At 41.3% G+C, this 22,206-nt stretch overlaps 5 protein-coding genes across 5 annotated transcripts; 1 reads left to right on the forward strand and 4 right to left on the reverse strand.

The window, feature by feature from the left end:
* Positions 1 to 1,710: 1,710 nt before the first annotated feature.
* Positions 1,711 to 4,195, reverse strand: zgc:193711 (uncharacterized protein LOC569781 homolog). Its single transcript, XM_063203999.1, has 4 exons — positions 4,015 to 4,195; positions 3,269 to 3,318; positions 2,248 to 2,270; positions 1,711 to 2,129 (listed from the first exon to the last, which is right to left on the reverse strand). Exons 1-4 carry the CDS (start codon positions 4,044 to 4,046, stop codon positions 1,764 to 1,766), a joined length of 471 nt encoding a protein of 156 aa, XP_063060069.1. The 5' UTR covers positions 4,047 to 4,195; the 3' UTR covers positions 1,711 to 1,763.
* A 4,152-nt stretch (positions 4,196 to 8,347) lies between these two features.
* On the reverse strand, positions 8,348 to 10,805 carry hspb2 (heat shock protein, alpha-crystallin-related, b2). The gene is made up of 2 exons (XM_063203995.1): positions 10,512 to 10,805; positions 8,348 to 8,993 (listed from the first exon to the last, which is right to left on the reverse strand). The coding sequence occupies exons 1-2, from the start codon at positions 10,603 to 10,605 to the stop codon at positions 8,578 to 8,580; spliced, it is 510 nt and encodes a 169-aa protein (XP_063060065.1). The 5' UTR covers positions 10,606 to 10,805; the 3' UTR covers positions 8,348 to 8,577.
* A 1,908-nt stretch (positions 10,806 to 12,713) lies between these two features.
* Positions 12,714 to 16,778, forward strand: cryabb (crystallin, alpha B, b). Its single transcript, XM_063203996.1, has 3 exons — positions 12,714 to 13,045; positions 14,857 to 14,979; positions 15,480 to 16,778. The coding sequence occupies exons 1-3, from the start codon at positions 12,857 to 12,859 to the stop codon at positions 15,672 to 15,674; spliced, it is 507 nt and encodes a 168-aa protein (XP_063060066.1). The 5' UTR covers positions 12,714 to 12,856; the 3' UTR covers positions 15,675 to 16,778.
* A 2,110-nt stretch (positions 16,779 to 18,888) lies between these two features.
* Positions 18,889 to 20,022, reverse strand: cfap68 (cilia and flagella associated protein 68). The gene is made up of 4 exons (XM_063203998.1): positions 19,930 to 20,022; positions 19,601 to 19,840; positions 19,331 to 19,397; positions 18,889 to 19,205 (listed from the first exon to the last, which is right to left on the reverse strand). The coding sequence occupies exons 2-4, from the start codon at positions 19,829 to 19,831 to the stop codon at positions 19,006 to 19,008; spliced, it is 498 nt and encodes a 165-aa protein (XP_063060068.1). The 5' UTR covers positions 19,832 to 19,840; positions 19,930 to 20,022; the 3' UTR covers positions 18,889 to 19,005.
* A 326-nt stretch (positions 20,023 to 20,348) lies between these two features.
* mia (MIA SH3 domain containing) lies at positions 20,349 to 21,758 on the reverse strand. Its single transcript, XM_063204000.1, has 4 exons — positions 21,620 to 21,758; positions 21,122 to 21,255; positions 20,715 to 20,825; positions 20,349 to 20,602 (listed from the first exon to the last, which is right to left on the reverse strand). The coding sequence occupies exons 1-4, from the start codon at positions 21,750 to 21,752 to the stop codon at positions 20,579 to 20,581; spliced, it is 402 nt and encodes a 133-aa protein (XP_063060070.1). The 5' UTR covers positions 21,753 to 21,758; the 3' UTR covers positions 20,349 to 20,578.
* Between the last annotated feature and the right edge of the window lie 448 nt (positions 21,759 to 22,206).

A 22,206-nucleotide genomic window follows, 5' to 3' on the forward strand; every position in this document is an offset into this window, starting at 1 on the left:
GCAACGGCTGTGAATTTGCACCATGCACTCCTCCATCAGAGCGCCCCTCTGCTCTCTGGCACTGCTGTGATTGAAGTGGGTGTTTTTGCAGCCCTTCCAAAATAAAAAGCTGTCTTTACTGAAATCAGTGGCTATTTTAAGCTATGTTTTGGGGAGATAAAACAAAGCCGAATGATAGCTCAGAACCTGAGGAAAACAAAGTTTATTTATGTATTTATGTGCTAGATTCAGTAAAATGTTGCTGAGTTTTTTGTCTTCAAGAATTGTCTTCTTTGATTCTAGAATTTTGGTTGGTCTTGGTCTGTGGACAGAAAGGACACGCCTGGCTGCTGCCTAATAGGCCTACTTTTCCAAACATGAATATCATTTCCATGATTTCCCTGTTTAATAATGAACAGCAATGTGTACAAATAGCTTTATTCATTTTAATGTTGCTTTGTAGTTCTTCACTTCAAACTGTTTCGACAGGAGATAGATAATGATGCAGAGAGAGGGAGTAGCAGTCATGAAAACCAGCACAGAAAGAAAACAAAAACTTGCTATACTATAAATCAGATTTAAGTATGTTATATTCACTTTTATCATGTCCTGACTCTCAAACAGTTCATGGTTATCACAGTGGTTTTCAAAGTGGTGACTGGGACCCCTGGGGGGCCGCAAGGAGGTGCTGGGGGAGGCGCGGCAGGTTGACAGGAAAAGTGTTGCACAATTGAATAAACTGAATAACTAGCACGAAACAAAATAGACCAAACAAAAGCCAAACCATATCCCCATTAGTTAAAAGCCACATTATTGTGGGGAAACGGGTTGCACAGAAAAAAATGACAAAATGTGGGGGCTTGTCATAGTTAAGTTCTGGAGCCCCTGGGCTATCACATTGTGTAGTAGTAGGCCTATAGACGTATCGTATTGTAACCCCTGTATCGGGATGTGTATCATATCTTGAGATTGTTGCCAATACCCACCCCTAATTGCAATACTAGAGTAGGCCCTATAGGTTACCGTGTGATATGCCATGTGGAACCTACATTAGGCCTATATTTCTTAGCCTACTGTAACTTACTGTGGTAGGCCTATGCCCTGTAGTATTGTAGAGCTTTAACAAAAGACTTTTAGGGTTCTCCCAACAGATCATCCTTGCTTTAACAACTCACGCTGTTATAGTATAAACCTACAATAATGATGTATACTGTACTGCCCAACACAGTCAAAGTGCAGTAACTAGCCTACACATTTTGTCAAAATTGAATTTAGACTGAAAATGGTCTTCATTACATTTTTTCTCGTGACAAAGCCTTATGGTCCAAATGTGTCCCGTTTAGGGATATTGTTATGTCAAATTTGCAGTACAATATCCAACCTACCAAGACTTTGAAGGCCTTTTTTTTCTCAGTTTCAATGTTGGCATAGATACTGCACTATGCCTTTGAAGGGTGGTATAGCCTACTTTTCACCAAAGCATATATGTCGAAGGTTAGTTTGAAATTAAGGTCCTATCTGGGTATTATGTAGGGTATGTTTTGTTCTTGATTGAGACAATATTTACATTGGTATTATTATTCACCTTGCATAACTGAGTACAAGTCTCACCCTCACCCCTCCCCCTTACACACACACACACACACACACACACACACACACACACACACACACACACACACACACACACACACACACACACACACACACACACACACACACACACACACACACACACACACACACACACACACAGGATTATAAAATATAAATCTAGTAAATCCTCAAACTATAATGGCTCTCTCTGAGGTGCGAGTCCTTTTGCTGTGTGACTGGGCTTTTGGTTTCTGGAGGGCCCCTGGGGGGATGAGAATATCCGCGGGCTGTGTGGACAATGGAGGAGCCATGGTGTGTTGTGGTGGTGGCTGTGACGATGGGTGTGCGCCTGCACCGTTGAAGTCTATTGTGGCATATTCAGTGCTGCCGACTGGAGGTGGTCTCTGGCGCTCTCTGCTGGCCATTTGACTGGACTGCACCACTTGAATCTCAGCATAGTGTATGTTGTTGTCCTCCTCAGGCCTGCGTTTCTTGTTCACCTTGGCATACAAAGGCTCCTCTGGGACTGTGTCGTACAGATGCGCTTCTGCTGTCTGTGGAACGATGTTTTTGTTGTTGTAAACTCAAAATTGGCACTGATATGCAATGAACTAACTATATAGGAGGGTGTTTTTTAATTGTTTTGACAATAAGAATAGATGTTGTGCCTACCTGCTGAGGTGGAGGTGGTCTCTCTGATCAGACACAAAAGTAAAGTTAATCACTAACAGTGTATCTGACAGTTGTTCCATTTTGTTAAACACGGACGGTTTGAAAGCATGGATCAGTGAATGTTTTCATGAAGGCACACAGACATTCAGGTTCAATCAGGTTCAACACAGACATTCAAGGTGCAAATTTAACTCTCTTGCAGAGGTGGAAGAAGTACTGAAGTTCTGTACTTAAGTAAAACTAAAAGTACCCTGCGAAAAAGTTACTCAAGTGAAAGTCAAAGTTGTACACCAAAAATGTACTGAAGTAAAAGTCATAAGTACTAACTTTTAAATTTACTTTTTGAGTACAAGTATGTCTGACTACTTGATCCAATTGGAAAAAGTTTCGGCAACGATTTTCGGTTCTATTTTAACATGACTATGGAGTCCTGTTTATGTTTTTTAAAGTATCTTTTTTGATTGAGTTTGAAAGAGGGGCTTGGTCCCAACTCCCTGCCCGCAGCTGAGGCTACTCAAATATCCACGAAACACAACAGGAAATCCGAGGATAAATGTAACTAGTAACAAAGTCTTCTTCTAGAAATGTAAGGAGTAGAAAGTACAAGTAATTGTCAAAAAATGTAACTGAGTAAAAGTAAAAGTCTGCATTTTTATTTTTACTCAAGAAAGTACAAATTCCAGAGAAAAACTACTTAAGTAAGTTACAGTAACGAAGTAAAAATACTTAGTTACGTTCCACCTCTGCTCTCTTGACCTATTTTTGGAATTATATTACCATTATTAACACTATTATTAGCATGCAATAAAACCTGGACTGCATGTACACTCTAAAACTAAAAGGCGTCATTTCATGCAAATTCTGATAAACTTCCATAGGTAGGCCTACAATAGAATTACTGCCCAGTTAAATAGGAGGAAGTGAGATGAATACTTGACACTTAAAATTAGCCTATACCTGAATAGGGGTCAATTTCTAACTAGCCTATTTCCTCATTTTATCTGAAAAAATGTCACATTACCTTTCCTCTTTTTAGTCCGCATCTTAAGCTTCTTTGTATCAATACCCCACCTACAATACATAAAAGAAATCAAAGAAATCATCTCCAGACAACCTTTTTGTAAAGATCACGCCAGGCCAGCTTGACCATTTGATTCAATTATACAACCACTTTCTTTATAATATTAAACAAGGCATGTGATTATACTATGCTACACAAAGGCCACAACATGGTATATCAAACAAAAGTTTTTTTGTTAGTCTATTATTATTTTGTTTGGACAGGAGAGAGGACCCCTTAGCATCAACAGCAGTTTGTTAAAAATGTAGGCTCCTAGGCTGGGATGGCTATGACAACCAGGGCTGTAGGCCTATAGAGTAGTAGGCCAGCTCGTATATACTCTTACATTAGCAGAATGAGATTACAAAACTAACACCATGCAATAACATACCACTAGTGCTGCATCTGTCTCAGAGTAGCCTACTTCTAGCCTATATAACTCTGATGAAAACATTGCAGTTTGGTTATTCTATGACTAGACAAGAAAGCAAATGAGTGTGTTTTGTAGGCCAGGCCTACTGTGTGCCTGGTAGAGACCGATTTGGACTCACTGATTCATTTGCGTTTGACTTCAGAGTGCATGTTGTTGTCAGGGTATCCGCTCACAAATAGCGAATCTGTGTCTTGTGAAATGAGCGTGCATTTCAAGAGCACTCTGCTATTTGACGTAGCATTAAATTCACAGTAGTTGAAGTGCAAATACTTACTTTTCGACGGTTGTCGTGAAACTATTCCCCATGTTTGACTGCTTGGCAGACTGTATGAGCTACATATCAAACACGTTGTTGGTAGGGTATATTTCCTTGTTTCGAGGTTACTCCGTCCGGACGCACAGGTGAATAGCGGGTTGTAACAGTCCACCTTTGTACCCAGACGACAAACACTGACCACGCCCCCTAAAGGTGACAGATTACACGTTTCTTGGTCGATGAATGGTTGATATAAAGCCAAACTTCAGTGTTGCTCAATGAATTTGATATTATTTGGTCAGTTTTGAGATTGATTAGTTGAATTTACTGTAGTCACTGCTGGGTTAACCCTTTCATGCAGACACCATGAAAAAAATGTGCAAGATTTTTTATATATTGATTTTCTCACTCATAATGGAGCTAATATGAAGAATCTTTTGGAATTTTTCAAAAATCTCTTTTGATGTGGAAGTTATTTTACTGTCCACATATGTGGACACTGCGCATCAAAGGAGTGAAAAGTTATATAGGCCTATACTGTATTTCAAGTTCAAATTAAGCTGTTTTATTCATTTTTATGGTGTTTTATGCTATATAACAACACAATATAACACTTTAACACCATATATCACTGTAATTAACCAACAACAAAAACATATATATAAAAATAGCATTGTTTATATAGGCGGTCATAGAAAAATATGTGGGAAATTCTTATTGCATGCAAGAAGACAGCCAATGCTGGTGAACAAAAAGCTCAGTTTGATTCAGCATGTACTCTAGCTCAATCTTACATCATTTATGTTGTCCCTGTATAAAAGGTAATGTGAAATTTGCCTCCAGACACATGCGTTCTGTAGTCATTCATCAGCATTTTCAAGTATTTTCTGTAAAAAAATAGTGTTAAATAGACCCCCTATTATAAATGTAAGTTAATTTACTTACTTTCCATGTTACCTTGTGTCATATTACAACATTATATGACACTTATGCATTATACATTACACTATTTAAGGAACAAAGATGAAACAAAGAGAAAAAAAACTGTCAATTTAGCAATATTTACATACACAGCTATGGCAAGATTTGTGGGGAAACCTTGTTGTATGTGGAAAAAACCTTAAATTCTGATGAAGACACATCTGTATTTGATTCAGCATGGATTCTAGCTCAATCCTACATCATTTATGTTGTCCCTATATGAAAGGTAATATGAAATTTGCCTCCAGACACATGCGTTTTGTAGTCATTCATCAGCATGTTCAAGTATTTTCTGTGAAAAAATTGTGTTAAATAGACCTCCTATTATAAATGCAAGTTATTTTACTTACTTTCCATGTTACTATATGTAATATTACAACATTATATGACACTTACACATTATATATTACAGTATTTAACGAACAAAGATGAAAAAAGAGAAAAAAAAACTGTCAATTTAGCAATATTTACATACACAGCTATGGCAAGATTTGTGGGGAAACCTTGTTGCATGTGGAAAAAAAACTTCAATTCTGATGAAGACAGATCTGTATTTGATTCAGCATGTATTCTAGCTCATTCCTACATCATTTGTGTCATTTTGTGGTGAAAGAAACTCGAAATATGCCTATAGACACGTGCGTGAAACACTAATTTTAGGTAGTTTTTCTTGAATTTATTAAATTAAAAGTGTTAAAATGTGTTAAATATGTTAAAAATAATTTATTTTCACACTATAATCATTATAAATGCTCATAACATTAAGTATTTGCCCAAAATGAGCAGAATATTCTCACGGTAATCATAAATAATATGTTTATCATTAGACTCCCTTGATGCGCAACGTCCACATACGTGGACAGTAGCTTTATATTGTATAAAAACCTACCTTTATTGTAAATTTGGATTTTAACAACATAGACTTCTCAAGTGAACTGTACTAAACATCATAATATTTTTTAAAACCTGAAATTGCCCTTTGGTGTGGTTGATTTTCAGATATAAACATGCTTGTTATGGTCATAATTCACATCGGTGGATTTCTTAGATTGATGATGTCATCAAACACTTAATATTTAGTGCAAAAAGTTATAACTGCTGTTAAAGTATTGTAATGAACCTCATGGTACTTCCCATATACAATTTGGAAAAAAATAACCACTATTTACCTATCTAAAGTGGGGTTAGAATTACTGTCCACGTATGTGGACACCGTGCATGAAAGGGTTAAGTTGGGTAGGGTTTCACATCCCTGCTGAAAGTCACCAGCCAGGTGTCAGACATCTGTTTCTGTTCCTGTTTATGCTGCCATACAATGAACTCACTCATGCAGTATATGTTACTTGCACTATTTCTTCTTTTTGCTGTTCTTCTTAAAAAATAAATAATTTGCGCAGTGCTCTTTTTGAGTAGGTTGATGAGGAGTTGATAGGTCTGGCTGATTTCACAGAGTGACATAACTAAAATGTAAAATAAATAGCAGACATTTTAATGAAACATCTCACATACACTTACAACTTGTATTTCAAATGTAAAAAAAGAGCCTGACTATGTGACATGATCTTCTTGGAAAAGAAAAATATGCTATGGTTATCAGTCTGACTGCATCATGACAGTTTGAAAATTGTTTTCTGTCTTCAGGTTGCCATTTCTTTGTCTTTACATTCATTATGGTGAACACAAACAAAAAACAAACAAACAAACAAAAAACATTTGAATTATAAAGTACTTTCACTTTTCAGAAATTTCACTTTGACCTGATATACACCTAAAAGAAACATGCATGTAAATATGCACTGTGACTATTGAAGCAGATCATGATATTCTCCATAGGATTGCATTCAAATCTCACACCAATCTATTTAAGCCAGGTGCACACTCAAAATGTAAAAGTTCAATGCAAAGAAAGGTTGAAACGCACACTGATGACCTCCCTTTTAATCCCTTTTCATTTCGAGACGATTCGAGCCAACACAGCCCCTTCTCTACCGGATTTTAATCTGGGGTGTACTCACTTTTGTGAGTACATGTTCAAACATTAAACATTAACATTAACATCAAACATTTTTTTCAGAGTGAACAAGAAATGTAACCAGTTAAATATGTTGTTAAAAGGTCACTAATCATTGTGTCAAAGTGACATTTCTGTAATGCTTTCCTATGAAAAGATATACTCACAAATCTGCAAAAACTGTGAGGGGTGTACTCACTTTCGTGATATACAGTATATCACGAAAGTGAATACACCCCTCACAGTTTTGCAGATGTTTGAGTATATCTTTTCATAGGAAAGCATTACAGAAATGTAACTTTGACACAATGATTATTGACCTTTTAACAACATATTTAACCGCTTAAATTTCTTGTTCACTCAGAAAAAAACAAAATACAGCCATTAATGTTTGAACATGTACTCACAAAAGTGAGTACACCCCAGACTAAAATCCGGTAGAGAAGGGGCTATGTTGGCTCGAATCGTCTCGAAATGAAAAGGGATGACAAGGGAGGTCATCAGTGTGCGTTTCAACCTTTCTTTGCATTGAACTTTTAAATTTGAGTCTGCATCTGGCTTAAATAGATTGGTGTGAGATTTGAATGCAATCCTATGGAGAATATCATGATCTGCTTCAGTAGTCACAGTGCACGTTGACATGCATGTTTCTTTTAGGTGTATTTCAGATTGCCAATGTTGACAGCATTCATGCATCCCCAAACCATGTCAGTCCCACTACCATGCTTGGCTTATGAGAGGATACACCTTTTTTGTAAAACTCACTTGTTTACCACCACACATGCTTGACACCATCTAAAGCAAATTTGTTTATCTTGGTCTCTTCAGATCACACGACATGGTTCCAGTGATCCATATCCTTGGTCTGTTCATCTCTCTTGAGACCAAGATAAACAAATTTGCTTTAGATGGTGTCAAGCATGTGTGGTGGTAAACAAGTGAGTTTTACAAAAAAGGTGTATCCTCTCATAAGCCAAGCATGGTAGTGGGACTGACATGGTTTGGGGATGCATGAATGCTGTCAACATTGGCAATCTGAAATACACCTAAAAGAAACATACTTGTCAACATGCACTGTGACTACTGAAGCAGATCATGATATTCTCCATAGGATTGCATTCAAATCTCACACCAATCTATTTAAGCCAGATGCAGACTCAAAATTTAAAAGTTCAATGCAAAGAAAGGTTGAAACGCACACTGATGACCTCCCTTGTCATCCCTTTTCAATTCGATTCATTTCGAGACGATTCGAGCCAACATAGCCCCTTCTCTACCGGATTTTAATCTGGGGTGTACTCACTTTTGTGAGTACATGTTCAAACATTAATGGCTGTATTTTGTTTTTTTCTGAGTGAACAAGAAATTTAAGCGGTTAAATATGTTGTTAAAAGGTCACTAATCATTGTGTCAAAGTGAAATTTCTGTAATGCTTTCCTATGAAAAGATATACTCACAAATCTGCAAAAACTGTGAGGGGTGTACTCACTTTCGTGATATACTGTAATACTAATCAGTCACTGGTCTATATTTTATACCAAACTTTTTTTGTTCAATTGTCGTACAAGTAAAAACAACTTGAAGTACTCTTAGGAACTCTTGGCTCCCTTTCTGTCCGTTTTAATCTTGAGTTCGTTGACCACAGGTTCGATGCCGGCCGTTTTCCTGGGCGCCTCGACGCAGAGCACCCCGTCGTGTGAGATGGACACCTGGACGAGCAGCGGGTCCACCCCCATAGGTAAGATGTACGTGCGCGTGAACTCCCTGCTCACGAAGCCGTGCTGGTCGACGCGCTGTGAGTGGCGCCCGCTGACCTCCAGCAGGTTGTCCACGGTGCGCACGCTCAGCTCGTCCGGCGTGAACTGGCAGACGTCCAGGAGCACGCGGTACCAGTCCTCCTCGCAGCTCACCTGTGAGTAGCCGCGCTCCAGTTGCTTGTTGATGCGCGGCCGGATGTAGTAGCCGTGGTACAGCACGGGAGCCAGCAGGTCCTGAGGACTTAGGGCTGTGAGAGAGAAACAGGGACATATTTTAACTGTTTTTAAGCTGTTAAAAACTAATGACATGAAAAGAGTCAGAACTGAACTGAGGCGGAAAAAAAAGACCAGGGTATTTTTGTGCCGACCCCTCTAAATTGTGGGCCAGTGTCAACATGGGGAAAAAATGATAGCATTAGCACCTGATGACTGTTAGCCCACCGGGAAATTTCCTGCCTGCCAGATTACCAGTCCAAGACTGAAGCGGGCCTGACCTGGGACCAACACAAGGCCCAGGCACTTTTGTGCGGGCTCATATTAATTGTGGGCCTGTCTTTGAGGGGGAAAAAATGCTAAACATGTCGGCCTACCATGAAATTCCCTGCTTGCCAGATTACTAGTCCAGGCCTGAAAACGGTTAACGCGGATAAGTGAGTTAATTTTGATAGGGTGAGGATTAAGGTTATTGTTAGAGAGGGTAAGAGAATGAATGGCTTGACCATCGACAGGACTCACTGCTTTTGCAATGGAACACTAATCGGCATCTGACATTAGAGTAGAGTAGCGTTAAGCAGTGCTGGTACTGCAATGGAAAACCCCCATTAGTGGAGCGAATTGAACTTTTAAAAGGCCTCAGTAGTCAGTCACACAGTAGCATAGTCACATCACTGTTTACACATTTGCCTACTCACCCCAACAAAAACTTTAAATAGAAACCTCTCGCTGCCAACAGTCATAGGAGATGAGATGAACATGAATGTTCAATTTACAAGTAACACAAGCAGAGGGTGTCAGCCTCCATTTACAATGCAGCTATTTTAATTTCATTGGGTGTATAAAAGAGGGGTGAGCAGTGATATAGACATCCAATCATGTGCTCTTCAGTCTGATGCTAGGTATAATGCAAAGTGCTAAGCCACATAGAGGTGAGAGTTTTGATACAGTAGGTCTGGTTTGTATCACCTGGCAACAGTTTATTTTTAAGCGGTTGCCGTGGCTTCTGTCATGCGTGGCACGCTAAATATAAGCTGGGCCAGGTGGCTAGCATTTCTCTAATATGATGAGACGTCAAGGATATTGCAGACCTCTCTGCAACCCCCTGTTATTGTAATGTAATATCAAGTATCATCACAGTTGTCTGCTGTGTCACTACAGTGATACAGTCAGATGTCTCTTCAGAGACTGGAAGTGCTTAACACCAACCATAATACACCAGCCATACAACTTACAGTAACACCACCCTGAGAACCTTTCAAAAAGATAACATGCTCAAACCTCAGATCATAGAGAGAGTAGGGTTGTAGAGTGGGTTGCAGAAAATGGGACAATACTTATGTGCATTTAAACAATTTACAGAACAGACACTACTGTGTATTGACAGCTACATGCACAGCTCATGTCAGATGTGTGGCTGTGTGGGATGTCCTGTAAACATTTATGTTCGTATGCATTGCAACTATTTCCAGAAAAGTCGTCCAGTTTATAGTGTTTTGACAGCTCCGTACACTAACTCACGCGTGCGTCCCATGGCAGACGTCGGGTCTTACCTTCGGCGAAATTTTGATCATAGAGCCGGCTCGGGTTGCTCATCTCGTACTCCATGCTCATTGGGTAGGCATGTGGGACGGTGCGCTCTGCCATGGTGGTGCCTGCCTGGCTACTCGGTGGTATACCTTGTGTGAAGATCAAAAGTTTCCAAAGCCGTAGTCCCAATGTCACCCCAGGAGAGTCTAGCACAGTGGAAGACGGGCACAGTGACAGATAAAGTAGTGAAGGATGGTGAAGGAGACTCTGCACTGCTCAGACAGTTAAGTCTGAACGTCTGAACAAGTACTGTAGGGTGATAAACCTGGCTAGAAATAGCCGGGGGCTGAGTGACTCTCCTGAGTGGTGACTGGGGAATGGAGGAAGGGGGGGTGATTGTAGGATAATAATAAATCAAAGTTATACCTTTGTCATATTCAGAATGCCAATGACCAAGTTGTGCTGCGTTTGCAACCTGAGTAGTAGTACCTGTAGTTGTAATCTTGGAATGGTTTCATATTTTTCTTGTCAGTCAATAGAGTGGGGATCTATAGGCCTACTGCTCTACAAAGGCTGTAACTATATTTTGTCAAAATTGAGTTAAGATTGAAAATGGCCTTCATTACACCTTCTTTATCTGCTGACAAAGCCTTATGGGCCAGATGTGTCCCGTTGTAGAGATATTGCTGTGTCAATTTTGCAGTCACTACAATTCAACAAAGACACTTTTGTCTTTTGCTTTACCTGAAGAAAGTCGGATGACCAAAACGTTGTATTAAAGTTTGTTGGTGGAATGGACAGTGTGCGGGATTTCTTTGCACTTTGCAGTAATTACAATATCATTGACAATAAAGTTTTATCTTATCTTATCTCATCTTATCTTATCTTAGTTATCTTATCTTGCCAAGGATTCGAAGGCATTTTTCTCAGTTTCACTGTTACTGCGGCGTAGTTACTGCACTTTGCCTGTGTAAGACAGTATATGCAAAAGAGAACTCTTACAAGAGTTCATTTGTAAGCAACTGGACTAAATTCTGGATCTTCACATGCTAAAGAGCATGGTTGCATTTGTAGGTAAGGCTATTTCTTTCTGGAGGTTAAGGATGGAAAAAGCCTGATTAGTTTACTTGGCTCTCATACACTTGATGAGCGAGGATCTTCACAGAAATCATACCACACAGCAGCACAATCTAATGAGAAATGAATATGCCCTTATGTATAGTGTTGATTTATATAGTGGTTGTGCTGATTTATGTCTTTTAGTTGACAGATAATATCATCTGAGTCACCACATGCACGAGTGTGTCGTCATGTCAACAGCAAACATACCAGATCTATTGTATGGATGGCATATTTAAATCAACCATGCGATGTGCGTCACGGTACACAGGCCGCGGAGGGGAAATGCACATCCAATATATAGGAACTCATTACAACGAACATGCCAAAAGCGAAATAAACACTGGCATATTATCATATTATTATTTCTGCTTTTGAAGAGGGCAGGATGTTCTGGCTGCCGGGTGCCAGATGAGTGTGCATTCCACACGGTCCTCACATAATCCTCCCGGGCGTGCCCATTGGGCACCGTCGACAAGCCCTCCCCGAGAGGCCAGCAGAGCCCGACCAATGCCACAGTGCCACCGAAGAGCCCATGCCCAAATTTGCACTGGCACATTAGTGTCAAGGCATTCTAATCCAGCCTGGCAACATCATGGGCCCATGAGGATGAGTCAGAGGGATATGGGCATACGCCAAGGGGTCGGAGGTGACAGCCAGAGGGCTTTCTCCACCAACCCCGGCAGAGAGCATGCCAGTGGTGTGACCAGGGTCGCTGACAGCTTCTGCTGGGCCCAGGACAAAGTCATCTGAAAGGGACCCCTATCCAATACATACAATGTAATGGAAACCCAATTTTGGGCTACCTCTCTCTTCCTGGGCCCTGGACAAATGACCCCTTTGCCCAGTGGTGTGACCCGGGGAGGGGGTGGGAAGCACATCAGCAAGATTGAAAAGCTTGCATGTTAAGCCAGGTAGCACGTGTGTGAATGCAATCAGCTTCATCAGTTTTAATAACTGCTCTTTGAAGGGGAGCGTATGTGTGTGGTTGGGAGGGGAGGGATGAAATGAAGTGAGGGAGAGAGAAAGAGAGAGGGGGGAGTGGGAGATGGAATGAGAGAGAAAAAGCAACAGAGCGAGAGAGAGAGAGCAAGGGGGGGCCAAAACAGTTTACATCATTGTTCCAGAACCGTCGTCTCCCCGCTGGCTGGTACTAGCAGCACCAGAGTATATAAGCAAGCAAGTGGCAGACATAAAACAGCTTCCGAGTCGAGTGCAGAACTCTGCGAGTGAGATTCTAGAGAGAGCAATGGACGTGACTATCCAACAGCCCTGGAACCGCCGCTTCGGCCCGTTCTCTTTCCCCAGCCAAATCTGCGACCAACACTTCGGACAGCCCATCCCTGAGAGCAACATGCTGCCTCCGTACGCCTCCCTGTACTACCCCCGGCTCTCCTTCCCCCGTTGGCCCAGCTGGGTGGAGACTGGACTCTCTGAGGTGAGTCACTTGAGGCTTGAATTTTGGGCACAATCCCTGGTGCTGAACACAAAACAGTGATGTTTTCTTAAAAGAAGTTTGCACACTCTTCACTTTAGGATTACTATGTCCTTATTATGTCCCAATCTTAAGGAGTGTGCAAACTTGAAAAAAGAAAAATAAACTTGCTGAGGGTAGAGTCTGTCATAGTCTGAACCCAGACTTAGGCAAAACTCGAGGCAAAGATGTGATGATCAACTCTCAAGTGGCTTCTCGGATGTTTTAGTATCATGTGTCATTGTTTACACATCATGAATGCCTTTGTCAGCTGTTTGTGATCTTGTTTACTTTATACGCATACGTAGTGTGAGAAGTGAGTTACTAACTATGTATAAAGGTATGAGGAAGATGAATCACTTACTTGTATTACTAGTGCTGGTTAATGATTAATTACTGACATTCCCTGAACATGACACACTCTCACATGGACTTTCCATGTTGTCATTCTGCGCGATGATTGAGGTGGCTATTTAAACATCATTTTTAAGCCCGCCAAACACATGGGCATTGTTCGGCCACATACCCAAAACAATGATGACACTTGTCACTATTTAAAGCTTGTCAGCAAGAGACGGCTTTGCTTTGGATATATCCCCCCTGTAGCATATGGCACAGACAGTCTGTTTTTGTGCAGGACTTATGCATGCACACATGTAAGGCCTGTGTATTTCTACTAACACAGCTAATGTGTATACAACAGCAGAGCCAATATATGTTGCACATATTCCACATGTAAAAGTAAAAGTGCACGCAAAGGAGTGGCAGTCCGCATGCTTCAGGTATTTGCTTATCCTTTGAGGGAAGAAAAGCATTGGCCTGTGGCACCCTTCTGCTAGCTACTCATCAAGTACCTTATCAAGGGCTTCATTCATCACCGCTGACCTTTCTCTACAGTAGTGTGTTGAAGTGACAATCCTGAAAAAAGAGGTGTGGCACTCCAGACGAAATACTCCAGCGCCACTAGAGGGCATTGCACGGGATGTTATTATTCTCTCCCCTCAGTTTGGCTTTACTTTAACCAGGGACGTGTTTCAGAATGCAGTTTCTTTTCTTTCTTTCTTTCTTTCTTTCTTTCTTTCTTTCTTTCTTTCTTTCTTTCTTTCTTTCTTCCTTCCTTTCTTTCTTTCTTTCTTTCTTTCTTTCTTTCTTTCCTTTATGAAGATGTTTTTGGGCTTTTACACCTTTATTATTTAGACATGACAGTAAGAGAGAGATGGGGGATGATCAGGATATGACCTCAGGTCTGAGTCAGGATATCGGGTTCCTCAGTAATGATATGACTCTGTTAGCCCACTAAGCCATGGCGCCCTCTAGAGTTGGTTTCTTACCTAGGTAATACTGTATGAACTCTGACTTAACAAGTGGGAACTAGTAATACAAGAGGCCTGTGTCTTTGTTTTGATGGAAGTATAAACCTGCAAGTCTCCTTGAGATTTGCAAACCCCTTAACTGAGCTGGATTAGTATAGCCAGTGAGAATACAGTAGAATCGTACAGTTTGTGGTATAACTAAACCCCCTTTTGGAATATATCCCAACAAATAGTTTTCCTCTACAGTTCACCTGCAGGTTCAATGATTCTCTGATATACAACCTCGTAATAGCACCTTTAAACTTGCATACTGCCATTGTAGTCTATGTGCCCTGGCTTTTCGAACTGTGTTGCAATCAATTACAAGGTAATTATTCACTGAAATTGATAAGCAAAACATTATCTAAAGATGAAACGATCCCATGTTGTTGCTTTCATGTAGCCTGTCTTTAATGTTGCCAGATGCGGATGGAGAAGGACCGTTTCACAGTCAGCCTGGATGTGAAGCACTTTTCCCCAGAAGAGCTGTCTGTCAGGGTTAACGGAGACTTCATCGAGATCCACGCCAAACATGAAGAAAAACAGGTGCCCTGCATTTATACTCTACACTTTGGGTGGGTGGATAATATTTTTTGAGTAGCAGTCAAAATAAGAATAACATTGCAAGTGAAAACCACTTTCTAACATAGCCCTTGGTGTTGGCAAAAACAGACATGATACGGTATACAAACAATTGACTTGATCTAGTCCGGCGGGGACATATTTAAGCCTAAACTACTTTTTTTTTCTAACATTGTCCTTGGTGCTGGTAACAAACAAAAGCACATGAGACACAAACATTTGACTTGATCTAAATAAGTCTAACAATGGTGGGGGTGGGAGGGGGAACCAAGCACAAGCACACTTAGATCATCTCAACCATTTATTAAGCATTTGTTCCATAAAAAAAGTATTTAATCTTTAACCCAACTTTTTTTCGTTTCCAAGCAATGTAATTATTACTGTGACAACATCTCATCACGTAGATGTAGCCATTTATGACATTTAATCTCCTGTGACTGACGACTTGTGTCTCTTGTCTCTAGGACGACCACGGTTTTGTGTCCCGCGAGTTCCAGAGGAAGTACAAGGTGCCAGCGGGAGTGGAGCAAGCCAACATCACCTCCTCCCTGTCCGGCGAGGGCGTCCTCACCGTCATCGCCCCACGCAAGCCCTCCGACGTGCCTGAACGCAGCATCCCCATCACCTGTGACGACAAGCCCGCCGACGGGCCAAAGTAGAGCCTCCAGCGCAGCACCTGGAAGCATGGAAGTGGAGTTCTCCCCTGTTCTGTTCTGTGGAGATGGGCTACTTAGTCGAGATAAGCTACCAATATGCTGTTAACATAGCCCCAAAACCAAAGGCACACACATCTTAGGGATACTACTGAGATGTGTTGTAATGGCTTGGTAGTTTGACTCGACGGGTAGTTCATGTCAACATGGCACCCCATCCCCCCCACCCCACCTCTCAGCTTTGCCACCGCTGTGCAACCTGTCACCTGTTCCCATCTTCCTGCCCTAACATGCTCCCCCACCCAGTTTTCTCATATACACACTTCCAGGTGCCTTAGACATTAGGTCTTTGCATCATATCCACCCTTGATATGATGTGAATGTGTCTTCTAAAATAACCTACCTGTTAGAAATGGTCAATGTGGAAAAGGCATCAGGAGGAAAAAGGTAGAGAGACATTTTTTGTCGTGATAAAAGGTCATAAGAGCTGAAAGATCGGAGTGAAGTCTAAGATCTGGAGACAGTGCCATCCATAGCTGTCATTGTAAAATGGCACCAAAACCGTATACAATTTAAATGTTGGGACAACTTTTCAGCATTGAAGACAGATTCCATTGAAAGGGTGTTAAAGAAGTGCAGAGATGAGAAACTGACTATTAATTAGCATCGGACCCTTTGTCTGTCACCACACAGACACACAGCTGTGGGATTATGTTTGTCTGTATGTGTGTTTGTTTATAGACATTAATGGATATTTTTGCATTAATGCCTATCAGTCTTTCTCTGGGTGAACACCCTCTGCAACACTGAGATATTTATTTATATATGTCAGACTTTCTACATTTTACTCGCTCTATTTTGATTCCTCAATTCCACCGTAATGTACCTTTATTTAATATTTCTATTTTTACACAAATTTAGGATTGTGGAAAAAAACAAACAAACATGGAATTGAAATTTCAACCTACTGTAGATTCTGAACCATTTCAAAATGTGATATATCGATTTTGCTTTTGCTTAACATTCCTATCTATTTGATATTAACCATTGCCTGGTATCCTGTGTAATCATCACATGCATAATAAAATCTCTCAAGTAAAAGAAAACAAATGGTGTGACAATGTATGATGTCATGAGTCGACAAACAAACTCACCACAAGTGTGTGTGTGTGTGTGTGTGTGTGTGTGTGTGTGTGTGTGTGTGTGTGTGTGTGTGTGTGTGTGTGTGTGTGTGTGTGTGTGTGTGTGTGTGTGTGTGTGTGTGTGTGTGTGTATGTTTTGACAGAGGGGATTACAGACCATTCCTCAAGCCTCTTATCTAAGCTGTAAGCAAATGCAGCTTGACTTGCAATAGACAAGCTAATTACAGTTTTTCTCGATTGGTTTGGCTAATTTCTTGAAACCGAGATGACATTTCTATAAATGTTGGGTCATTTAGCTAAACATTCTTACACTTCTGCACAACAGTTCAGATAACTAGCAAAATGTCATATATCTCCCAAAACAGCTCATTCTTGCATCAGCACTAAACCTTCTCCCACATAAATAGTCAGTACCATAAAAATGGCATACATCCTTCTCAATTGGTTTGGCTAATTTGCATTCATTTAGTCATTCTGTCAAAATAAACCGGATGGTTCAGCATATCACCATGGATCCTCATCACTTGCTCATATCACTCCAAAAACAGCTTACCCGTGTGTCGAAACTAAATTCCTTCCACAGAATGCCGTTTGAAAAAATGTCAAGAAATTAGCCAAATAACAGAGGAAACTGTAGTATACACGGTTGTAAAATTATTTTCTACAAACTAGTAAAGTTACAATACCATCTGGCCTGTTGAACACTGTCATGAATTTACGGTTTACAGTAAAGAAATTCTTAAAATATTATGTCCTTGACTGTTTTGACAATTGTGTAGACTACTTTGCATATGATGACTCACACAATGAAATCATGCTGACATGTTTTGGAGAGGGCAACCATTAGACTGAGAATTGTCTAATTCGTTTAGATAAGACAGGTCAATTTATTTGGAAAATGTGCTAAATGTATGCTCAATGTGTCAACTGTAGGGTACTTGTATATAGCCATCTGCCGAGATGTACTAAACATTTGAGACATGTACAAACCATTTGAAATTTGATGAAAGCAATGAAAAATGCCATTCTGTTGTGGGAAATTGTAAGTTGGTTTGGAGATTTGTCTGTGTTGTTTTGAGAGTGTCATCTCAGTTTTGAGAAATTAGCCAAACCAATCGAGAAAAACTGTATTAAGTACATGACAATAGGTGTTTTACACGGCCTGGCCACACGGCCTATTAAGATCGATGGGAAGCCAAATAAACCAAACAGGTGACAGCTGATAAAGACACTGAACAAACAAATGGCAGGAAAGCCTTCATTGTTCTCTTTCAGCACAGCAAAAAAAAAAGGGAGGGACAATTAGTGGCCACCAATGGAAACTTTCTCAGGGGAGAGAGAGCATGCCAAGGTCAAACAATGTGCCATAAACAGAGATGGTAGCACTCAGGGCAGCCGTCAGGGGGGGGACAAAGAGGTACATTGTCCCGGGCCCAGGAAGATGAGGGGCCCAGAATTGAATCACAGTTACATTGTATCTATATGAAGGGGGGCCCTTTCAAATGGCTTTGTCCTGGGCCCAGTCAAAGCTGTCAGTGACTCTGGTAGCATTGGATCCCCAAACAGACTGTAATTACACAGCCAGCCACACCCTCTGTTTGCTGTAATGCTGTGATAGCCAGCTCCCCCTTTTTTCCACTCGCATCAAAGTGGGAAGGGGAGGGGAAGATGCATGGGGTGTAGTAGCACCAAATTCTGGGCCTAGTGCACACGGCTCCAATGGATTCACCCATCTCCCCCAGCCAAGGGAGTCGTAACTGGGGGATAAAGTGGGACAATCACCAGGGCCCACCACACTGTATGAGTGGGGCCCACATGGAGTCAGATTATGTCGAGGTTGAGGTGAGTGAGGTGAGTGAGATTGCTGCTACACCCCTGCCCCCAAACCCAGATTATACAATATGATATTAATATATGTGGGAAGAAAGGATTCCCTGTCAGGCCCGCAATACAACGTGAAGCTCTGGTGATTCACTCTCACTTTGCTCTCTACTTCAACAATCCTGAAAAAGTGTTATAAAAAAGTAGTGGGGTGTTTTGTGTTTGAGGTGTTATGCTAAACAGAGAGTTAAACAGACTAATGCTTACAGCTTTTAATTTGAGCATTTGAAAAATAGAGAATAAAAGGGAAAAATTGACTTCGTAAATATTTACGCAAATGAATGATTCTTGATCTATACTGATTGAATTGTAGGCTACTGATCATCGTGGGTTGCTGTGATGTTCTCTTGGCGAGATGATGAGGGTTCATCACAGGATTCTCCAGCACATGTGTTGCACTCCCTCCGCTCAGCGGTGAAGTCCTGTCCGTAGCAGGACTTGGGGATAGCGTTCATGTGTGGGGGATTCAGCTCGGGCTGGTGGCCGGGGAAGCTCCTTGGCTCGCGCTGCTGGACTTTGGTAAAACAAACAGAGCACATGCATACCAGACCCATTACATTACCTACAAGTGAGTGAAGAACTGGTGATGGCTTTTGGCAATGGGAGACTCTCAGAGCAAAGAGGATCTAACTTACTTACCCATCCGAATGGCCTTTTCGTCTTTGTTGAAGCCGGTGCTATATGTTGTTTCATAGTAGTCAGAAACCTTTTGAAGGGGGAAATGTATAGATTTCAAGAATCTGCAAATATGGCACACTGAAGATACTGTAAACAAATACTCAGACACGGAAAATAAATATCTGTTCACTCAAGCAGGCCACACTCAGACAAATTTATTAGGCCCAATTGTCTATCTGTAGTCTGTCCAACAAACAACCTACATAAATAACATAAAGCATCAGAGCTCACCTGAGATAGTGGCTGGCGTCTTTTTGAAGTGTAACCAGTATCAAATCGCTTCTCACACCAGTTGCCAATCAAGGTGCCTGTGTGGTAGGCACTTTCACTGGTGGTGCAGCGCCATCCGAACTGCCTCAGCTTGGCGTCTTGAAACATGTCATGCCAAACCTCACTCTGGCCTGAGGCGCGGAGCATGTGGTGGAAGGGTGGCCCGTCCCGGTTCATCCCTGGACCATTCATGTTCAAAAGCTAGAAATCCCAATCAGATGTAGGCCTAAGGATGCTATTTGGCTTATTATGGATAGAAGAATTCCAAGAATTCCAAAAACCAAACCTACCTGCTTGCCTGTAAATGTATCCTTGGAAGAGTGACCTCTCTGTGGCAGTATTTTCTATGACTTGTGAAAGTCTATGCCGGTGTGTTCTACTTGTGATGTCATAAGGATGACCCGCTACTTTGTTGCAATGTATCCATGGAGACGTTTCCTTTTCTGTGTCATCGTGTAACGTGAGCCTCACGTTTGCCCTATGTTATAGAGGTGTTATGTAGAGACAATATTACGCTTTTAATAAAATGAAAATGAAGAATCAATACAGGAAAAAATAGCAGAACAACGAGGGTAACACAGTAGACTGCCCAAGCCTGACTGTGTATCAAGCCGGCTTGGAATCTTGTACGATGTGCGTGCCAAAAATACTTTGGCGCGCGCGGCGTGCAATGCAGTCCATTATGTGACGCAAAAGAAAACACAGACAATTCAAAGCAGCTTCGTTTAGTTTATTGTACACTAGAGGGGGTCGGCTCAAAGCTTGCCTATCCGGTGACTAATATAAAATAGACAAAAAAAAAGATATACAGCATGTCATAATGCAGCCCGCAGCTTGCTTCCCTTCGCGCGCTAAATCCATAGAACAGTGCGTACTGCGTAGCCAAAAAATCTCGGGGTTATCCATTGTAAATCGTGGTCTGGATTTCTATAACCGTTGTCAATAGCAGTAAAAATCCCATTTCTGTAAAGAAAAAAACATTGCATTAGACATAAACTCTTTAAAACGTAGACCACTGTGATGTACTGTGCATTTCAAGGCTGCGCTTTTGAAGTAAAAAAAAAAGTTTACTCACGGTAGTTTTGACCTCAACTTCCGCTGGCATCAGGGCGTGGGTCTCTTCAACGAGGTCGTTGGGGAAGTGACCAAGGCGCGCCTCCTGCTCCGAATAGTAGGACCCCTGGACCTGTAATTTGCAATTTGCAGCACAAGCTTCATTTACGGAATTTGGATGTGGAAAATAAACTTCTGATGAATTGCCTTCTCTGCTACCTACTAAACTGCAAACAAGCATTCACAGAACTCTGCTTGTGGTAGGACCTCATGAATAAAACATGGGATGCTGTATAAAGTCAAGCAATATACGACAGACTCTATACTGCAGTGCAGTACCATGAATGGAATAAGCTACAGTAGTTGCTATCCCCTCTATCCATCTAAAATAAAAATAGCTAGGATGTGAAGGTTAGTTCTGCCACTTACACTGCCTGCCCAGAAGAGAGTACCACGGTCCTTCAGCATGGCATAGACATACACCAGCTGGCCCTGGCGCAGGGGGATGAAGCGACAGTCCTGTGGGTAGTAATCCTGGCGGGCACGGGCAATCAGGATGGGATCTGGGCACAAGCACTTACAGTCAGTCTTTAGAGTTTTAAACAGAATTTTAAAAGTTTATAAATCAAAACATTTGTAATCAGAAATGACATCCTCATTTTGCCATGCAACATCAATTTATTTTGTAGTTCTTATTTTATGGTAATCATTCCACCATTTGCAGCCTATACACCATATTAATCATGGTTACTGTATGCACTGCATACTGTATGCTGACTTGTATGCACAGATACAGCACCAAAAGATTAGTTCTAACCAAATAGACCATCTCTAGCAGCACCCTGTGTGGTTGAAGTTGGCACTGTGGCCTTCAGTGTCTATTGTATCTCACTGTGTGCAACTGGCAAGCAAGAAAAGAGTACTCACGACTGCATTCACCATCGGCACACATCTTCATGTCGGAGAGAAAGGGCATCTCTCTCCCTGCCTGGGCGACCATAGGCAGCAACAGACCCCATAGCACCAGCAGCGACCAGCTGCACGCCCCGTACTTTTCCATCTTCTTCCCCGCTAAGTCTGTTGTGAGTGCTGAAGAGAGGGAAAGCCAGAGGAGGGACTTCATGAGGAGGTGGAGGTGGAGAGGGGGGTTTAAACCCCCCATCTCTTCTTAACACCTCACAGGTCTGACCTCTCTTCTGATATGTTGTGTTTACGTTGGCCATCATTGGAAGGCATTTCTTTCTGGATATTGATTGAATGGTTTTGAATGATGTGAATGAAAGGTGTGAATGAATTGATACAAAAATAGTTGGTATGCTTGCTGTTTAACTATTCTCTTCGGTATCATGAAATACTGTATGGTTTTACATTTGTGTTTATGAATTTCCAACTCCTAGAAAGAGAGATAGCTCTTAACGATTCACACTTTCTCAACCATAACTGTCCCCTTGTTAATTGCATGTTGACAAAGTAGGCCCCACCAGCTCAAAGCGTGCCTTTATTCAAGCAAGAGG

This window comes from Engraulis encrasicolus, chromosome 7 (genome assembly GCF_034702125.1).
Source record: "Engraulis encrasicolus isolate BLACKSEA-1 chromosome 7, IST_EnEncr_1.0, whole genome shotgun sequence".
Taxonomy (NCBI): Eukaryota; Metazoa; Chordata; class Actinopteri; order Clupeiformes; family Engraulidae; genus Engraulis; species Engraulis encrasicolus.

What these genes read in the sequence shown, in the direction of transcription:
- zgc:193711 (XM_063203999.1), bottom strand. Translation starts at nt 4,046, where the DNA reads ATGGGGAATAGTTTCACGACAACCGTCGAAAA. An exon ending in GCGGACTAAAAAGAGGAAAG is followed by an intron (nt 2,271 to 3,268) that starts GTAATGTGACAT and finishes GTGTCTGATCAG; the next exon opens with AGAGACCACCTCCACCTCAG. An exon ending in GACCACCTCCACCTCAGCAG is followed by an intron (nt 2,130 to 2,247) that starts GTAGGCACAACA and finishes ATCGTTCCACAG; the next exon opens with ACAGCAGAAGCGCATCTGTA.
- hspb2 (XM_063203995.1), bottom strand. Translation starts at nt 10,605, where the DNA reads ATGGCAGAGCGCACCGTCCCACATGCCTACCCAATGAGCATGGAGTAC. An exon ending in TGATCAAAATTTCGCCGAAG is followed by an intron (nt 8,994 to 10,511) that starts GTAAGACCCGAC and finishes TCTCTCTCACAG; the next exon opens with CCCTAAGTCCTCAGGACCTG.
- cryabb (XM_063203996.1), top strand. Translation starts at nt 12,857, where the DNA reads ATGGACGTGACTATCCAACAGCCCTGGAACCGCCGCTTCGGCCCGTTC. An exon ending in TGGAGACTGGACTCTCTGAG is followed by an intron (nt 13,046 to 14,856) that starts GTGAGTCACTTG and finishes TAATGTTGCCAG; the next exon opens with ATGCGGATGGAGAAGGACCG. An exon ending in CCAAACATGAAGAAAAACAG is followed by an intron (nt 14,980 to 15,479) that starts GTGCCCTGCATT and finishes TCTTGTCTCTAG; the next exon opens with GACGACCACGGTTTTGTGTC.
- cfap68 (XM_063203998.1), bottom strand. Translation starts at nt 19,831, where the DNA reads ATGAATGGTCCAGGGATGAACCGGGACGGGCCACCCTTCCACCACATG. An exon ending in GACGCCAGCCACTATCTCAG is followed by an intron (nt 19,398 to 19,600) that starts GTGAGCTCTGAT and finishes CCCCTTCAAAAG; the next exon opens with GTTTCTGACTACTATGAAAC. An exon ending in CGAAAAGGCCATTCGGATGG is followed by an intron (nt 19,206 to 19,330) that starts GTAAGTAAGTTA and finishes GTTTTACCAAAG; the next exon opens with TCCAGCAGCGCGAGCCAAGG.
- mia (XM_063204000.1), bottom strand. Translation starts at nt 21,752, where the DNA reads ATGGAAAAGTACGGGGCGTGCAGCTGGTCGCTGCTGGTGCTATGGGGT. An exon ending in TGCCGATGGTGAATGCAGTC is followed by an intron (nt 21,256 to 21,619) that starts GTGAGTACTCTT and finishes GCTTGTGCCCAG; the next exon opens with ATCCCATCCTGATTGCCCGT. An exon ending in CTCTCTTCTGGGCAGGCAGT is followed by an intron (nt 20,826 to 21,121) that starts GTAAGTGGCAGA and finishes TGCAAATTACAG; the next exon opens with GTCCAGGGGTCCTACTATTC.